Below are 18,120 nucleotides of genomic sequence, written 5' to 3' on the forward strand. Positions count from 1 at the left end.
TATCATCCTTTGCTTTAATATATATCATCCTCTTGCTTTGATTTTATTTCATTGGTTGTCTTTGATACTGTCATTAATTGTGGAAATAATGGGTTGTTTTTTTATTCACTCACAATTTGAAGGTATGTCGAAGGATAATCACAAATGATCTTATCCATATATTCGAGATTTATTAACTTTTTTGTTTTATTCTCAATTTTGTTGAAGGTTAAATATATTGAATTTTTGACAATCTACAAATATTCATGTCAGTGAAATTTTGAATTTTTGTAATTGCATTATGGTATTAACAAATTTTCTGTTAAAATTAATGATACTCCATTTCCAAAATTCTTAATTTAAATTTCAAGGGCAAAACTCTGGCTAAAAACACAGATTCAATTTGAATTTGCGTCAAATATCAATATCCTTGGTTGATCATAATTTCAAATTTTGTAATCCAGGTTACCCAATAAAGTTTGAAATGGGGGAAGGATTAACAAAAGTAGAATCCAGAAAAAATTAGGTGGGCCAAAAGAATTGGGCCAATGCAAATTAGGATACAGCAAGTTCACAGTTAAGAATGGCAGTCTTGAGATCCTTCTGAATATTGGGCCTCAAAGGTGATAAGATCATTTCTTTCCAGGCTGAGCCCTGATGAGAAAGTGGGCTTTTATCCGTGTGAAGTTCATAAATGGACTCAGCTTCGTCATTGAGGCTACCCAATATGTTTAGACAATTAATTTCTTCCACATCTACTAATAGTCTGCTGTGTCCATCCTTCCACCCTATCAACTGCACATCATAAAATTCAATTACCACCAGTTGAATATTGTACTTGGTTCTTATCGTTAAGTAATGATGTAACCCTATGAATTCAAAACCTTTATCACATGCCCGTTAAGACGTGTAATATTAAGATGTGATATTTAAGACAACGTTAGTTTTGTATTGACATCCCCGTCTTGTAAATTTAAGATGATGTAAAGGGTTTATTCACATGTCCGTTTTGTAAGTTTATGATGATGCAATTGTACAGGTTCATGCACGAGTTTTAAGAGGGGTAAATACTAAATAGACAAGGGAGAAGAATTTACCCTGGGTGGACCACATACGGCGTTGGTACAATAAAGCCTAGCATTGTCAACAAGCTCACAATATTTTGGAAAAGCACTTGCAAATCTCTTGTGAGACTTTAGCTGTGATTGTACCCTCACTGCCCTTCCAACCATTATTGCTCTCCTGTTTCATCCAATTCGTTCATTTTTAAGTTTACGAGCACCAACCAGAAAAAGACCTAAAAAAAAAAAAACGGAGGGAGTATGGAACATTTACCTGATGCCTCTTACAACCGCAAGATAAGCATCACAAACAACACCAACAAGTTCAATTCTATAGGGCTTCCGGCCCTTTACTTGTTTTGAATGTGCATCATCATCTTCCACTTGCTCCCAATAATTCTCTATAGTGGTGCCATCTTCTGCTTCCTTGTAACCAAGTCCCATTCGATACCTACACTTGTGAACGTTGCGAGCCATTTCTATTGTTTGCTCCACAAAGGGCATCCATGCTAATGTCCCGTCCATTATCACATCCCTCCCTTCATTTAAGGCTGTTACTAGCAATGATTGTGCTGCATCTGTTGATGATTGATGTACCTATTTTTAAATCAACATTAGTCTCTCTATCTCAAATCCACATTTTAAATTTTAGATATTAAAAAGATCAGACTAAATTGAATTGACAAGTAACAACGTGTTAATTTTTAAGTCAAATAAGTTGATTCTAAATTTAATCGTATCCATTTATGCAGTAAACTTAAATTAAAGTCCTTAATCTCGATTTAGTTTCAGTTTTATTCGATCCAAACTAGGCTGACTCACTCCTCCATTGCCCCAACACGTACATGGCACTAGAGAAAGAAGAATATTCTTATGACTAGAATTTTTGTTATTAAGTATTTTTTTTTAATGCATAATTCTTGTGAAAGTTTATTTGATTGCACGATGACATGTTATACTATAAGTGGTTTTCATGTAACAACAAATAAATTCATTAACAAAATCTAGATCCACTAATTATTCCATAGTAAGATCATGGCCAAATCTCCGTTTTAAAAAAATGAAATCATGGTCTAAGCATCAAATATTTTAGGTAAAATCCATTCACAGAATCAATTGATTTGATTAGCCAACAAATGTTGTTTTCCAGCTGTCAATACTATGTAACTTTTAAAAGTTGGTCACCGACATTTGAGCCTAGTAAATTTCTCCTCTAAATGAACACTTTTAATGATTACTCGTACAACAAATAGTTACCCTTTAAAAAAGTCATGCACATACTAAAAGAGGAAAGGATAGATACTCTGTATACTCTCTCCGTGTTTTTTTAAGTGTTATACTTTTTATTTTTGGCCGTGTCTTTTTAAGTGTTACACTTCCTTTTTGGCAAAAACTACATTAAAATATTATATCTCTCTCCTCTCATGGTCCCCACTCAAACCCATTACTACTTTTTATTATATCTTTCTTCTCACATTCATTACTTTTCAATAAACTATTAACCTCACTAATCACTATCTTTCTTTTACAATTTTTTAATACTCCAACTACCGCACTTACCTCTTATTTTATTTAAGTCAATTAAATTGCCTAAAACTATGTGTCAGTCAAACTGTAACACTTAAAAAAACACGGAGGGAGTAATATTAATATCTATTATATTGATTTACTCATGAATTGAAGATAAATTCCCAACTTAATACTAAAAATGAAAATATATTAAATGTTTATATAATTTATACTTTGTACTTTGTAATATAAGACGACTTTAAAGGAATAAATGCGCATTGAAGAGAAGAGCAACACAATTTTAAAGAGACGGAGAGAATATTTAAAGTGAGAATAATACGAGTGATTACCAATTCAGCAGTTTGAAGCATATCACCATGATGACCACTAGAACTTAGTGCTCTATAAATGACATCCGTCTCTTTGAAAGCATCTGCTTCCACTACTACCGCATTTGACCCAACTCCTGACCAAAATGGCCTGCTACAACAACAATTTCATATCTTTCTTAGCATGCATTTATGATAATTATTCAAACAAATTATTTAGTAAATCATTATTGTTATCTTAAAATAAACTTTGCTATATATAATTAGTTAAATTAAGTGCTCAACGTGTAAATATTTTAATGTACAAGTAACTTAATTAATGTAACAAAATAAGCTAGTTAGAGAAGAAAATAAAGAAAATAAGAGGTTGAAATTACTCTTTAAGGATGTCTTTGAGGACAGTGCTCTTGCCGGCACCCATTCCACCACCCATGAGTAGGAGTACCGGACTTCTCTTGTTGTGAGCCACCGGCACCATCACCTCCGTGCACGATTCTCCATTGTTGCCGTTAGATATCCCACCTATCGCCTTCATCTCCTCAACTAACGTTGCGAACACTCGTGTCACCTTCAAACTATGTATCACCCTATCGAATCTTTGTTTTCTGTATGTGTAACAATGTACCTAGCTAGTTTAGTTTAACATGTAAATATATATATATATATATATATATATATATATATATATATATATATATATATATATATATATATATATATATATATATATATATATATATATATATATTTGATACAATAATCTAACACTTTTATTTTTAATTAGTTTGAAAAATAAACTTATAACATCACAAATTTAACTATACAAAAATTATTTATCAAACTTTAATTAAGACTACTTAGCTTGTATTTTGGATCAGGATTAATGAGTACAAACTAGGATAATAATTTAAAATTTCTCAAAGTCATGTTTTATGTGAGTCAATCCTCAAAGATATCGTGTCATTAATTAAGTCAATTCAAAAAGTATAATTTACACAAAAGTTTTCAAGGTATCTTTAAAAGTAAACTTTGCATACAAAGTCTACATTAGATTGTTAGTGCTAAGTTGCTAACAAGTAGAGCACTAAATTATTGACAAATTTCCGCGTAATTGATGTGAACTAATTGAGCGGTCTACCACTAAGGCACTAACTACGTACGTAATCATAGAATATTATGACTTGGGAGAAACTAATTAACTACTAATTAGAAGCTAATGAAGCAACCATAATAAATTTTCCAGGGATGGGAGTAAGCCTCATAAGTTGATTTAATAAATAATTTGTTTGAAGGTTGTATTCTAGAGAAGTTTTTATCTCTTGTTGGATAGTTTCATGTGAGACCGACGTGACAGAGAACTAAAATATGCACCACAAGTCCACACCAACTTGCTATCAAAATAAGCTGGTATAACAACCAACAAATACGTGATATAAATTAGAAGAACCGTTACCCTTACCCATTGAATAAATATTATTTTACGTAAAACATTTATTTGTCCTAATAATGCACAAGTCTTACAATCTTTTATAATAATAATAATAATAATAATAATAATAATAATAATATTAGCAGCCACCACTTGGTCTAGTGAAATTAGTAATTTGAAGTATAATACTAATCAATAATTCCTTTTAAAAAAAAAACTAATCAATAATTGTGGCATTATTAGTTTCTGAACACATGATTCGTGCGGATGATAGAACTGTAGTTAGTAGGTATGTAGTCATGCATGATATAATTGCTCAGCCAATATTCTCCCCTTTTTTGTTTTATCCTCTTCGATTATATATTATGACAACCACATATTTTTATAAAATATTCACATTTGATTAAGTGGTAAAAAAATACTGTACGAAGTATTATTATACTTCGTATACAGTTATACAAAGATCTAATGATATAATTTAATAGTCAAAATTAACAAGATTTGATATCATAAATCACATGTAACTTGTTTTTATTAAACCTAAGGATTATACTTTGTTTATAAGAATTATGACTAACCTTGTAGCTGCCATCACAAGGTCTTTGAACCTTTTCTTCTCATGATCATTATTTCCCAAGACCTTCATTTTACAAAAATTAATTAATATAGCAAACCAAACATAAAAATTAATAAATTTTTCGAAAGCAAATTAGGGGTGAGGGATTTATTATTGTAAATCAATATCCGTCAAAGCAACTTATGGTTGATGATTAAATAAAGAAAATGTATGTACCTGACTGATCATGGAAGGTGTTCGGCTCCAATGAAAAGAAAAATAACTAAGAATGCATTTATCAAATTCTTCAATTAATTTGACATAAAGAGATTCGGCATCTGGTTCATTGGAGAAAAATTCATAGATAAAACTCTCACTTCCTTCTGTTTTCTTCAAATAGTCGTTTGCCAACTTGCACAACTGAGGGCACTCGTTTGGATCATCAAACCCAATTTGTCTTGCTACAAATATGTCAATGTACGATAAATATAAGAATAATGCTATATGTAGTATTCTATAAGAACTAAAAATGAACAGCAGAAAAACTAACTCCTTTGTGCCAAGTTTGAAAAAGAAAATACCTACATTAACAAAAGAAAAATTTGTAAATTACCACCCAAAAAGGGGTCCTAATTTGAAATTACCACCCAATAAAAATTTTATTTTAAATTACCACCCATTTAAAATAAAATTCTTTCAGATTACCATATTTTTATGTTTTCCCGTTGAAAATCCGACTGTGGGTCCCACCTTTTTAACTTTCTTTTTTTTTTTTCTTTTCTTCGACCTAATGTTATAACTGTTGCATTAAACTCCATACTCTTCATCTCTCCTCAATTCCTTTTGTTAATCTAACCAAAAATCATCAATTTTAATTTTTCCCTCTCTCTTCCTTTAATTCTCTGTATCATGTAGGTTACTTTTGTCTACTTCATATTCAAGGTCAACAACAACACTCATATACTTAAATCTGAAAATGTACTTATTCTCCTCCATTTATGCAAGACATAATCCAAAAACAAACAAAAAGAACTAGCTTACAACTTCATGCATCAATGAATCATTCAAATCATTCAATCGCAAAACACAGCACATAAGATACAATTATTCAGCATAATAAACAATTGAAGAACAAATTTGGACAACATCAACTTCAATTAGCAGAATTCTAACTAAATCGCACAATTAATTGCAAACAAATACCCTAATTGCAAAAAGCCCCAAATTTTATTGCCTCAGGAACCCTAATTACTAAATTAGGGAAAAAAACCCTAATTTACGAAGTACTGAAATCATACCTTAGCTGCAAAATCAGATTATGAAATTCAGTTTATATCTTCTTCTAACAGTACAAGTTGAAATTTGAGGGATTTAGAATGAAATTTGGGGCAAAATTTTTAAAATTGAAGTTTGACAATTTATAAACAACAGAAATTGGGGAGAGAGAGTCAAAGTAGCCGTTTATAGCCGTTATGTGGGGCCCTCAAACAGATTTTCCACCGGAAAACAAAAAAAGGTGGTAATCTGAAAGAATTTTGTTTTTAATGGGTGGTAATTTAAAATAAAATTTTTATTGGGTGGTAATTTCAAAACAGCACCCCTTTTTGGGTGGTAATTTACAAATTTTCCTTAACAAAATGAAGAAACATTGGATTTCCAAAAGTAAGGATTAATAAATTATATCTTTTAAAACTTGAAAACTAAACTAATAAAAAGTTGTTATTGTTGTTGGGGGTGTAATCATCATCTATAATTAGGTATGTACTTATATCACGTCAATTTATTTTATTATATGGATTCTTATTATATACGAGTATAAAGTATTTTATAATCAAAAGAGCATGATATATTTATGTACTCTATATACTTGCCTATGAAATTATTATAGCAAATAATTTGTAAGAAAATGATAGTAAGACATGGCAGGTTTGTTGGAATGTTTGCCATTAAGATTAAAAAAAGTTTGATTTTGTTACGGAGTAATATTTAGCGTATGACATTTGGAAAGAGAAGAAAGGTAAATTTCTTCACTATACTAAGTTAGAGTTGCTATAAAAGTTACTCCTACTAAGACAAAAAATTTACTAAATGTTGAACCATTGACAAAAACATATGAAGTTAAAGGAATAACATGATACTTCGTATGTTAATTTAGTTGTTTAAAATTGGTGCACAATGGTTGAGGCCCAGGAATATGTTTTATACTCTATCAATTATAACGAACTATAGTATATTACTTAAATAAATAAAAAAAAAAATTATCTTCTTGAATCCATATATTTTGTACGTAATAAATGAGGATCATATATCAATAATTCAATATGGTCCATTTACAAAATTATACAGTCCTATGATTGTACAGTAATGCCAAAATTGACTTTATTATGGTTTATCCTCAACTTATTTCAATGTAGGTCCTTTTTTCTGCCTCAAATCTCCATAATTTACTACAGTGTTTCTAATTACAGATTTTATTTATTTATTTTTTGTACTTCATTATTTCCTAAATTTTTTCCTTTTGTTGATTGATAGCAACCTTTCCTATACTAGTACGATTAGAATAAAGATACTTTTGCTAAAGTTTTCAGTTCCAGTGTGTTTTACCATACAATTCCTTTTATTCTATCTGTCTGGTTTTGCAACTTGATTAGGCATTAGCATACCTTTCATTTTTCATTTTTCATAATGGCAATGTAACTTTAAAAGCAATTAACACTAACTAAAAAAAAAAAAAAAAGAGATTTTTTTTTAATTTTTTATCTTTATATATAGCATAAATAATACGAGTTGAAAAAAAATCATCCATGTTCATTAAACTGCTACAGGATCATTTCATATGAAACTACACTTCACATACTAAATATTCTTTCCATCCAAATTTAAGCATTTCATAAAATCTTAACAAAATGTTGTTCAAGCATTATGAAGTATATAATTATATACATGACAAAATCGCTCGTTGATCTATAATATAGTTATCCATCTTAGCTTTACTCCGCGAGAAACATGATTCATTACTTAGTTTATTTATTTATAGGTAAACGACTCCTTAATTCTACCAATATACTCCGTATTTTTTTTCCCAAAAGGAAAAGATAAAAGTGCATTTTCTTTCTAAAAATTCCCCTTTTATTAATGGCAACATATGTATAGCTTAATTTCATCTTTACTATATATTATTTTATAAACAATTTGACATAAGAAGAAATTAAAGTTAAATTCAAAAGAAAATGTACACATTTCCACCATAATCAATAATCATAATAAATAATTAATCAACAAATTTAAAAAGAACCAAAACCACAAAAAAAAGCTAAGAAGAACAAAAAGATTGATTGAAAAAGTAGATTAAGGTAAAGATTAAATTAGAATAATTACCAACATAATGGGAGAATCTCTCAAGCCTTCCATGTCTGCTACTTGACTCAGCTTTATGCAACTGTGGAACTAGCTTTTGATCCATGTAAAATTACCAAACTAACCTCCTTTTCCTTTTTCTTCTTCTTCTATTTAATCAGCAACCAAACAGGTCACTAAGATTTTAGAGAGAGAAACAAGCTTAAATGTTCATAACCAGTAAACTTAATTAGCTTTATGAGAGAGAAAGAATAAGATGATGATGATGATCGAATTGAAGAAGATTTAATGAAATAAAAGAAAATAAAAAATAAAGTCAATGGTTTAAGATGATAATTTTATATTATGGTAGTAGTGTTTGGTTGTTGTAATGGTGTTTTTTTTTTCAAAAAAATAAAAAAAATATTTAATGGAACAATTGGTTAACAATCTCAACATTGATATTGTATATATATAAAAACATATTACGTGGTGGACTGCCACTAACTCATAATTTTGTGGATTCATAAAATATACAGAGTACTTTATTTACTATATCAACGGTTTTGTGCACTATCTTTTTCATTCTTGTTTGTTTAATTTAATTACCTTCCGTCCATTTGTCTCTCTCTCAATGTTTGCATGGATTCCCTTTTCAGCTTAATTTCAATTCAGTCCAGTTCTAATCAGTTCAGTTTCTAATATTCTATAAACAATTCATTTCGATTTTATTCAGTTCAGTTCAACTCCAATCAATTCAATTCATTTCAGTTCAATTGTTTACAGTAATTGTGAAATTGTAATTGTACTCTACAGTACACCAATTGGTCGCCCCTTTTCTCTCACATCATACTCTTGAAAAAAGGATTTTATCTTCATAGAGCAAACGAAAGGGGACGAAAGTAGTATGTTGTTTGGTGATGTTATGCGTGGGAGCTTAGAGAGTTGGAGGTTGAATGATGAAATTATTAAGGAATCTATATGGTGGAGAAATGGTAAGGGATAAGAAAAGTCTAATTAAGGGGATTAGGAGAATAATCCGAGTTGAATACGGTTCTATTGGATTGAAAATATACTTGGTTTGTTTATGTTTGGCCAAAATAGTGGTCATTAATCATGTTTACACTTAGGAGGATGTGTGTGGACAAAATATAAGTCGTCATTGACTCCTTGATCATATGTCCAAGGAAATCAACTCTACCTTGAAGCGACCTAAAATTGAAATAATTAGTATAACGAGTTTAGGCAATAACATGGAAAAAGATTAATCACATTGATTTCAAAAATAATAATCAGATTAACTAAAAGTCTAAAATTGGACTTGTACTATTTGATCTTGTATAAAAGCATTACTATTGGTATTCTTTTATTTATAGAAGATGAGACTTACTTTAAATCTGAATTGAAGATAGATTATGTCTTTAGGTCACATAAATTGTAATATATAGTGAGTAAACCTTAGAAGAAAAAAAAAAAAACGGAGTAAATAAGTGCTAGATTTGAATAGATTACCTTAGTTGAAATCCACAATTTATTGTTTGCAATTTGCATGCACTATTTTGCGTTGATATAAACACTAGATTTCCGCCATCTTTCCACAAGATACAAAATCTTATCCTTGTTACAAATTTCTGCTTCTTTATTTTCTTCATCGTTCACAATTGCCATAACTTTATCTCTTCCTTTCAATCTCGAATGGTTTCTAGTTGATGAGATTACTAAAGAAAAGATTCAAATTTGTTAACTTTCCTCAAAATCCACTCATTTCATGAACATTCATCCCATGGAACTTCTCCACTTTGATTAGCCGAATTCACTCTAATAAGCTTGTCATGCATAGCTATTATTATCTAGATAATCATGACTAAGTGTTGGTTTGCTCCACCTTTAACTCGAACTCAATCTGAAATAAAATAACTCAATTTTAACCTAGATGAAGAAAAATTAATACAACTAATTAATATAATTAATGTTCATAGTAAATTAATTGATAATAGACTTGAATTTGAACAAAACTAAACAAAAATACATAAACCGAATAACATATCAATAGAATATGACATGAAACTCACACTTGGTTTGTCATCTCTAATATTGTGTACTCACTTGTTAAGTATGTGTGTGCAACTTTTAGCTCACCATAAAATCTTCAAACTTCAAAGATCCTAAGATAGACCTTAAGAAGTACTTATATTGGAACAAAATGTTTATTTGAGAAGTTTTATTTTAAGGATGAAAATCTCAAACCAGCTTGTAGTTGAGGGATGGGCTTTGAATTGGGCTTCGTTTTGGGTTAAATCTTGAACTTGGGCAAATATATTTAGTCTGAATGTCTTGATTGATGGAATGATATATATGGGCCTTAATTTCCCTTTTTATTTTTAGATGGGCCCTTTTTGTGTCGTTGGGTCTTATCCTAAGCCCATTCTCATACACTCAATTTTCAAGGTTACATTAATGGGCTACAATACTACATTACAAGAAAAGTAAGCTCATTCCTAAACAACAAAGACGTGTAATTTTTGGTGTTTAGAGAGCTACAAGGGCGGGTGATGAGAATCGATCCTAAGATATCTTGGAATCGGGAGGGGAGCTCTAACCACTTGAGTTATCCCTCACTCTCAACAAAGACGTGTAATTAAAGACATAGGTTTTGTATTTACTATAATAAAGGATATGACTTAATCCAACACTTTCATAACATAATTAGTACAAAGTATAATGCAAAAGTGCGCGTGAACTAGCTTAATTGTTTAAGTCTTGAAATGTGGTAGTTTGAACCCGTTAATATTGTTATAAGCTTATAACCTCTATGTCATTACTCTTTGTGACTCATTATGGCTCATAGAGTGTAGTGATTTGAAAAAAAAAAAAAAAAAAAAAACCAATAGCTAGCATCTACATTGATGCCAAGAAGCTTGATGGGTATACTCATCATAATTGCTGCTATTAAAAAGATTAATACAAGAGTAGTTCATTATTAGTTTATTACATATCTAAACATGGACATTGCGATTATATGGGTGATTTTCTTACTTCATTTATTGAAATTATAATCCTTTTATATTTTTTTTTTATTATTTTTTTATTTTTTTTATAAATATAATCTCTTCAACCCGAACACATTTTTAATGTTGACATTTTTTTAAAGTAATATAATATTTCATACTTTAAACATTAAGAAAAAGGGACAATGAGCCAATAAAAGTCGAACCTTGTTTGCAGTTAATCGGAGATAGATGGTCTCACCAACCGATTCACCTCGATTATTTGGTGGAACTCCAACACATAGCCAATTAGCCACTTACCCACCTATGTTAAGAAAAAATCACCATATATTTCATTGAGATTAGTTTTTAATTAAATCAAAACAAAAACAAACCTTAGATCAACAAAAACACCCAAAATGAGTACAAAAACAACCCAAAAACCACACACAAAAGGTAGAGACGAAAATAAGGCCACAACAAACCCATAATTCACGAATCAAAAACAATGAAAAGATTACAAAAAAAGTGTGAGGCTAATTTCAACTTATACGTAAAAGACGCTTGTATGATGACAAGAAATGAAAGCGTGAAGCGTGAATGGTGTCAACTCTTACAATTTACATATAAATTTCCAAGATTTCTTTCTTTGTTTAGACTAGTCATTCCTCATCAATGGTGTTGCTATAGTCTTGCAACTTATACAACATTATTTACTCGCCCTGTCCTAAAATAGTAATAATATTCCTTTGACTTGTTATGTGGATATTTGTTAGGGGATAAGAAGGGATGATAAAGATAACTTTATACACGGCAAGAGTAAAGAAAATCTAATGTTCGCTCAGGGTGATTGAGATTAAAGAGGGATAAGGATGAAATAAAGAAAATACAATACTTTTGTATACCATAAAATAAATAAAATCTTACTTGTATTCAAATACCCATCCATATCCTATTATCATTCTATACACTCACTCTCAAAATTACTATCAGTCTATCAGTCATACCTATACTACTTTTGGCATTTTAGAAAAAAGGGTGTAACCTGTTCTAATTGACTGAATTGAATATTTTATGAGAGAAGGAAATTAAAAATTGAAAAGAACAGACCCTAAATACATTATACTTGTTTATTGAAGTAAAAAGGCCAAAAATACTACGGAGTAAGATTTACCTTTCTCCTCTTTATTTTACTGTGTTAGAATTAGCCAAATAATCGCTCACCATTAATGTGTCAAGTAACAATAATCGCTTGCATAATTGTCTTGAAACACTTCATAGTGATAGCCACAAGTTAGAACCAATATACCATTCGGGAACAAACTGCTTTAAAGTTCCAAAAATGTTAATACGTCTCCATGTTCCCAAAGTAGAGCACATATGTAGCATTATTCATTATTAAGGGAACATACTCATGTGCAATTTACGATCTTTTCATGGACAACAAGTCGGAAGTTTAAGTTACACACCACCTTTGTCGTTCCATCTTTTATTTTTCTTTTACTTTAAACACCAATGACTATAAAATTGTTAATATCAAGAAATTATGCTCTCTTTTGTTGGCCGGTGGATAAGTAGAGTTATTTAAAGGATACTCTCTTCGTCCCAAAATAAGGATGTTTAGTTGATTAGGTATTGCAGAGTATTTATTTTTACACATCTAAGATCAAACTAGTGCATTGAGACGGAAGAAATATGATAAATGCAGAGTACAATAGTTTGCAATTGTCTATAATTATCTGTAATCTGAAGACAAATTATGAGATAAACTCAAAGGAACAAACCACAAAATAAAGTAGAGGCAAATAAAAGAGAACGGATGCACGAATAAAAATGATTAAAAGAATAATTTGGTGGTTACCAATTTTGCAATATAAACCAACTTCCTCACATGGGCTTTCCCACTTAGCCAAATTAAGTAGAAAATTAAAAGATAATGTGAAAGAGTAGCTTCTAATTTAATAACCATAGAACGGTTCCATATCCAATCATAATTTATAGATATACACCTGATCAGTATCTGGAAAGTTGAGGATTCATTTCCATGTACTGTTTTTTTTTTTCTCTACATTAGATTACAAAACCTTCCAACTGGATAAGGCTGTTCACCAGGGGTGCATATTTCTCATCATCATCATCATCACGGCTCGACTTGACCGAGGTACAAAAACTAGAATAATGGTAAGAGAAAGGAAAGGAGGAAAGTGGGAGGGAGGAAAATAATGAATGAATCTGGAACTAGACACCTACATGGTCCTAGAGAACAACCTAAAAAAGGACCTTTTGCAGAATTTACAAAAAAGGGGAAACTGATATTTGGCTTCAAAAATTTGCTATCTATTCGACGATTAGCGAACAGGGCAACTGGCTTCCCTGTTAATCACTAACTATCATCTCATGTTACAGCAAACTGGGCGGCCTAGCTGTTGCAACTTGTTCCATAGACAGATCATCTGTTTCGGAGATTGGTAATGAGCAGTGTAATAATCTTCTATACATCCAAACTGACAGAACTTGAGGCTGTGAACGTACTCCACTGGTTTTGTGCTGTTGAAATTTTCCACCCACATTCCAACACTCACATCTTCCATCTTAAACAACTGCAAGAGATGAATAATAACATTCAGATTTAAAAACAAAGATCTCATTTTTAATCGTAATATAACAAAATTTCTCTTTTTTTTTTTCCCTCTTCGTCTTTCTAATTTAGATGAGCATCTTATCTTACCCTTAATTTATGTTTCTCAAACTCGGAAACAATGAAGTTTGCGACATCTGATGACAAAATGTAACCTGGTCCATTGGCATAAGGTGGATAATCTTCCTCTGGCCACTCCTGAAGACAAAATGGGAACAAAAAGTGAGATACTTTCCATCAACTCTGCTAATTACCGGGATAAACAAATTGACAATTCATAAGAAGCACTCATATTAGAACACGAGACATTACGATATCATTCTCTATCAATAAGTGCCAGACATAAAGCTTCTCTTTCCTTGTTCAATTTCATCAACCTTATTGGCAAGATGACATGTAACAGGGACCGCTCTTTAGTCTTCACAAGTCACAACCCCCATCCCCACACACGAGACATTACGATATCATTCTCTATCAAGGTGGGCATGCACTAGATATTGCCATGATGACACTCTAGAACTTTGCAGCCACTGCACAATTTCCATTATATGCTCTATTTTCTTTCTGGGTCCCCATAGTTATTCATGGAAACAATTCATGTTCAATCAAATTTGTAAACAATAATGAGCAAAAGATGAGCATCTCCAAAGCATGCAGATATTGAAGCACAAAGTTTAAACCTGAAGCCTATCGCAGAGAATAAAAACTTTTCGACTACATCATGAACGATGATTAGAAACACAAAGATAACATTCGTCAACACACAGGACATGACACTATATACAATATAGTTAATGACATGTATTACTAATGCAATTATTGATGTAGAATTCAGTTAAAAGTCTCCAACATAGTCACATTATCAAATCATCGCACATACTTCAACTGAATATGTTCAAAATGCCTGATAATGACTAAACTAGAGAACAAACAAAAGGAATGGATATGCTCTACCAGCAAAAGTATAGAAGAAAGCATCTCAGTTTCTGATAGCAAACATATTGTTCAAGCATAACAGCCCAGCAAAATCTATAGAAATACATTATATTTTTGCAGAAGAACTGGCCAAAATAGAGGTTCTGTAGCAAGAGACTCCGTATTTAATAACCAAAAAAAAAAAGAACACAAACTAATACTTCAGTAGTAGACTAGTAGTAGCATAACCAGCAGCAAGATTCACACAAACTTAGAAAAGACATAGTAAGCACAAGACCTAATTAACATGTTGGGGGCAGCATGGTCCCAAGTCATACCTCATATGTGACAGACCATTTACCACTGCGCAAAGGCTTGTGATAGTAATTGATGTTACCCACATACAAGCTGCTACCCTCGGGAATCTTATTTGCTTCCTTAATAACCGCATCAACCCGAACAAAGGTATCATCATCGCACTTCATAATGTGCTTTGCAGCGACAGTGCGTACCTGTTAACAAAAGGAGGTTGTCATTTAAAGTTGCATTGCACCTAGGAAGGAGAGAAGCTAAACCAAAAGTAGGAACGCTCACCCCATATTCACATATAGCTACAGTTTTCACAACAACAAGGTCATAGCTATCCATGTAAGGTACAATAACAATGTCACCAAAAAACTCCGCCTCTTTCTTCAACTCAACGTTCACTTCCTTCCTGCCATGCTGAAATAAAAAAACCGGAGTCAAGTTAGCACAAAGGCTAAAGCAATCGTCAACGACTGTTATACAAAGAGCCATTTATACATATAGTCTCCACTTACCAATGCTACAAAAAAGCGTGCTACCACTTTGGAATTCTTAATTAACCTATGTTGCATCCAAGATTTTCTCACAGCCATCCTTTCGGCGAAATGGTTGCCTGCAGAAAGAATGCCTATGAAAAGCTCCACAGGACCGCTAGGGAGAGGTGGAGCTTGCCATCTATCCGAGAACTCAAGGTGTCTCTGTGGAGCATAACTAGGATGTGATGATGGCAAAGAAGCAGCAAACACAGAATGAGTATCAATGTCTCCTTTCAATGTCAACCCAGTTGCATCTTCAAGTGAAAAGCCCTAGAAACATTGGGGAATCAATATCAGAAGAAGCACAACAGCAGAATATCTGTACACAGATTCAAGAAATTTACTCACCGTTCGGTAAGGAAAGGACGTGACATGCCTCCCATCCACATTGACATGATAACCTTCCAAACCAGCACTAACAGTCATAACAAACAGCTTATCCTCAGCAAAAGGAAATGGCCAATCTACTGTCACCTTCTTTGGCCTGCTCAACAGCCGACTAAACCACCATGTTGCCCTGGATTCTTCAGTATTACTATCATCATCACGGATCCATTTCTCACACTTAATCAGCCCATCAACTATAAAGACCAAGAAGCACATAATTAGGTCAGTACTATAATCAAAATCTCAGTAATCAAAGCTTGATAACACCGAGATCACACACAGATATAAAACTGAACTTTTGACATAGCCCAAGCCTTCACACCCATGTCCCTCGAGCCTCAACCACCACATTTTTACTTTGTTGTTACAACATGCAACAATGAGAGCTAAACCCAACACTCTAATCCAACAGAGAGCTAATCCTAGAATATATCATTCATTCTCATCCATCCAACAGCCAACATACATCTAGGACAAACATCACAAAAATCCACCCATTTTTTAAAGTCAACAACAGCCTTAATTCACCAAAAATACAACTAATTCCACCCATTTTATCTAAACCAAAAGAATAATTCAAAATTCAATCCAGCAACTAAAAAAAGACAATCCCTTTTGCTAGCTTCAACCAATCCGAGCAAGTATAATCCAATAAACAAATAATCAAAATCATATTAACAAAGATTAGATCTTTGAAAACTCACCAGTCTCCTCATCAGGCCTAGATTTCCACCCTTCACAACGAACAGAAGTTCCCCATTGCTGTCTATAACAAGTATTCTGCTCAATCACAGGTTTTCCACTCCAATCCCCTTTCAACCTAGGATTATAATGCAAAACCCTTGGTGGGTCTTCACCATCAACAGTTTTTAAACCAATTAATTCCAACATAAATTGTGAAACCATCAAACTTTGATCACCATCTTTCAACAAAGATATCTTTGGATCATGTTCAGCATGAGCTATCCTTGGTTTACCCACCAGAGTAATGTGAGATCCCAATGTCAACCCACAGGGCAGTACCATTACTTTCCCTTTCTTTGTAAATTCATCACCGGATAGCGATACCGAGTTCGGGCACGACGTCTCGGTCCGATTCTCGGCCGCCTTTTCGACATCGATTCTTATCTTCCCTGACTTAAGATCTTCCCAAAGCTTCTCTCCCAACTGAAATGCAGTTATTGCAGATTTGTGCAACCCAGAAAATCCATCCTTTTCAGTGCTATCTAATGCTCTCCAATCAAAAACCAACCCAGAAAGTGTCTTATACTCCCTCATTTGACGCTGAGGTTTCGGAGAAACTGATGAAGCCCTTAACGGCTCTTTCAACGGTCGGATCGGAGCTTCTTTCTCCTGCAATTCTTCCTCACTATCAAGCTGCTGAGGTCTCACAAACGCGTCGTTTTGGAATGAAACGCCAGAAGTATCCTGTGAAACGCTTTTGAAAACAAAGGGTACCTCAAATGTCATGAAGATCATGTACAGTAAACCCAGTAATGCCAGAATTTGAACCGATCGAGTTCGTGTTACTCCCATGTATGTCTCTAGTTTCCCTCCTCCCCTCTTCATAACTAAACTAATTTCCCCCAAAATTGAACTTTTCAACTATAAATTAAGAACAAAAAAAAAAAAAAAAAAAAACCCTAACCCTAAAAAATCAAAATTACAAATAAAAAACCCCAGAAAAATTGGGGATTTTCTGGAGAAATTAAGATATGGGTTTTGAAATTGGGGATGAAATCTGAAACCCCTTTAATCCTCGAGGTGAGAAATTAAGTGGGGGTTATTGAGAATTAAGGGAGAAGTAACTGCTTTTTTCTAGAGAGAGAAAGCTCTAGATAGAGAGAAAGAGAGTTGAGTTAGGTCATCAACAAGAACACAGAAAAAGAAAGAAACGCGTTTCAAAAGGGGGGTTAGAGAGAGAATTTAGAGAGAGAAAGAGGAAGAAATGGAGAAGAGAAAGAGAGTGAAGGAGATGAACCGACCGACTTCCTCAACAGCTATTTTTCTCTCTCTAAACTTCCCTGCACTTTCTCTCTCTAACTTTCAGGAGAGAATCTGATATTGGTGGGTGTACTTTTCAACTTAAATAAATTTAAACTTGAACATTTCAAATCAAAAAAAGAAATTTTAAAATTAATTATTAAGGGTT

General features: G+C 32.4%; 2 protein-coding genes and 1 long non-coding RNA gene across 4 annotated transcripts; all 3 read right to left on the bottom strand.

The window, feature by feature from the left end:
* Positions 1-394: 394 nt before the first annotated feature.
* LOC145589132 (calmodulin calcium-dependent NAD kinase-like) lies at positions 395-8,642 on the bottom strand. Of its 2 annotated transcripts, none has more exons than XM_081645694.1 (8): positions 8,242-8,642; positions 5,101-5,324; positions 4,886-4,947; positions 3,256-3,483; positions 2,900-3,032; positions 1,315-1,637; positions 1,077-1,221; positions 395-774 (listed from the first exon to the last, which is right to left on the bottom strand). In XM_081645694.1, the coding sequence occupies exons 1-8, from the start codon at positions 8,324-8,326 to the stop codon at positions 535-537; spliced, it is 1,440 nt and encodes a 479-aa protein (XP_081501820.1). In that variant the 5' UTR covers positions 8,327-8,642; the 3' UTR covers positions 395-534. The 2 variants fall into 2 exon arrangements, with proteins under 2 accessions (XP_081501820.1, XP_081501824.1); XM_081645698.1 differs by having other exon boundaries at positions 396-774; positions 2,900-3,029.
* A 1,040-nt stretch (positions 8,643-9,682) lies between these two features.
* Positions 9,683-11,677, bottom strand: LOC145589146 (uncharacterized). The gene is made up of 2 exons (XR_014101634.1): positions 11,414-11,677; positions 9,683-10,102 (listed from the first exon to the last, which is right to left on the bottom strand). It is a non-coding gene; the product is annotated as an uncharacterized LOC145589146 (long non-coding RNA).
* Positions 11,678-13,143: 1,466 nt separating this feature from the next.
* Positions 13,144-18,032, bottom strand: LOC145602245 (hydroxyproline O-galactosyltransferase GALT6-like). The gene is made up of 7 exons (XM_081658424.1): positions 16,673-18,032; positions 15,930-16,162; positions 15,561-15,851; positions 15,334-15,462; positions 15,078-15,251; positions 13,915-14,022; positions 13,144-13,786 (listed from the first exon to the last, which is right to left on the bottom strand). Exons 1-7 carry the CDS (start codon positions 17,535-17,537, stop codon positions 13,577-13,579), a joined length of 2,010 nt encoding a protein of 669 aa, XP_081514550.1. The 5' UTR covers positions 17,538-18,032; the 3' UTR covers positions 13,144-13,576.
* Positions 18,033-18,120: the final 88 nt, after the last annotated feature.

Source organism: Chenopodium album, chromosome 2 (assembly GCF_948465745.1).
Source record: "Chenopodium album chromosome 2, dcCheAlbu1.1, whole genome shotgun sequence".
Taxonomy (NCBI): domain Eukaryota; kingdom Viridiplantae; phylum Streptophyta; class Magnoliopsida; order Caryophyllales; family Amaranthaceae; genus Chenopodium; species Chenopodium album.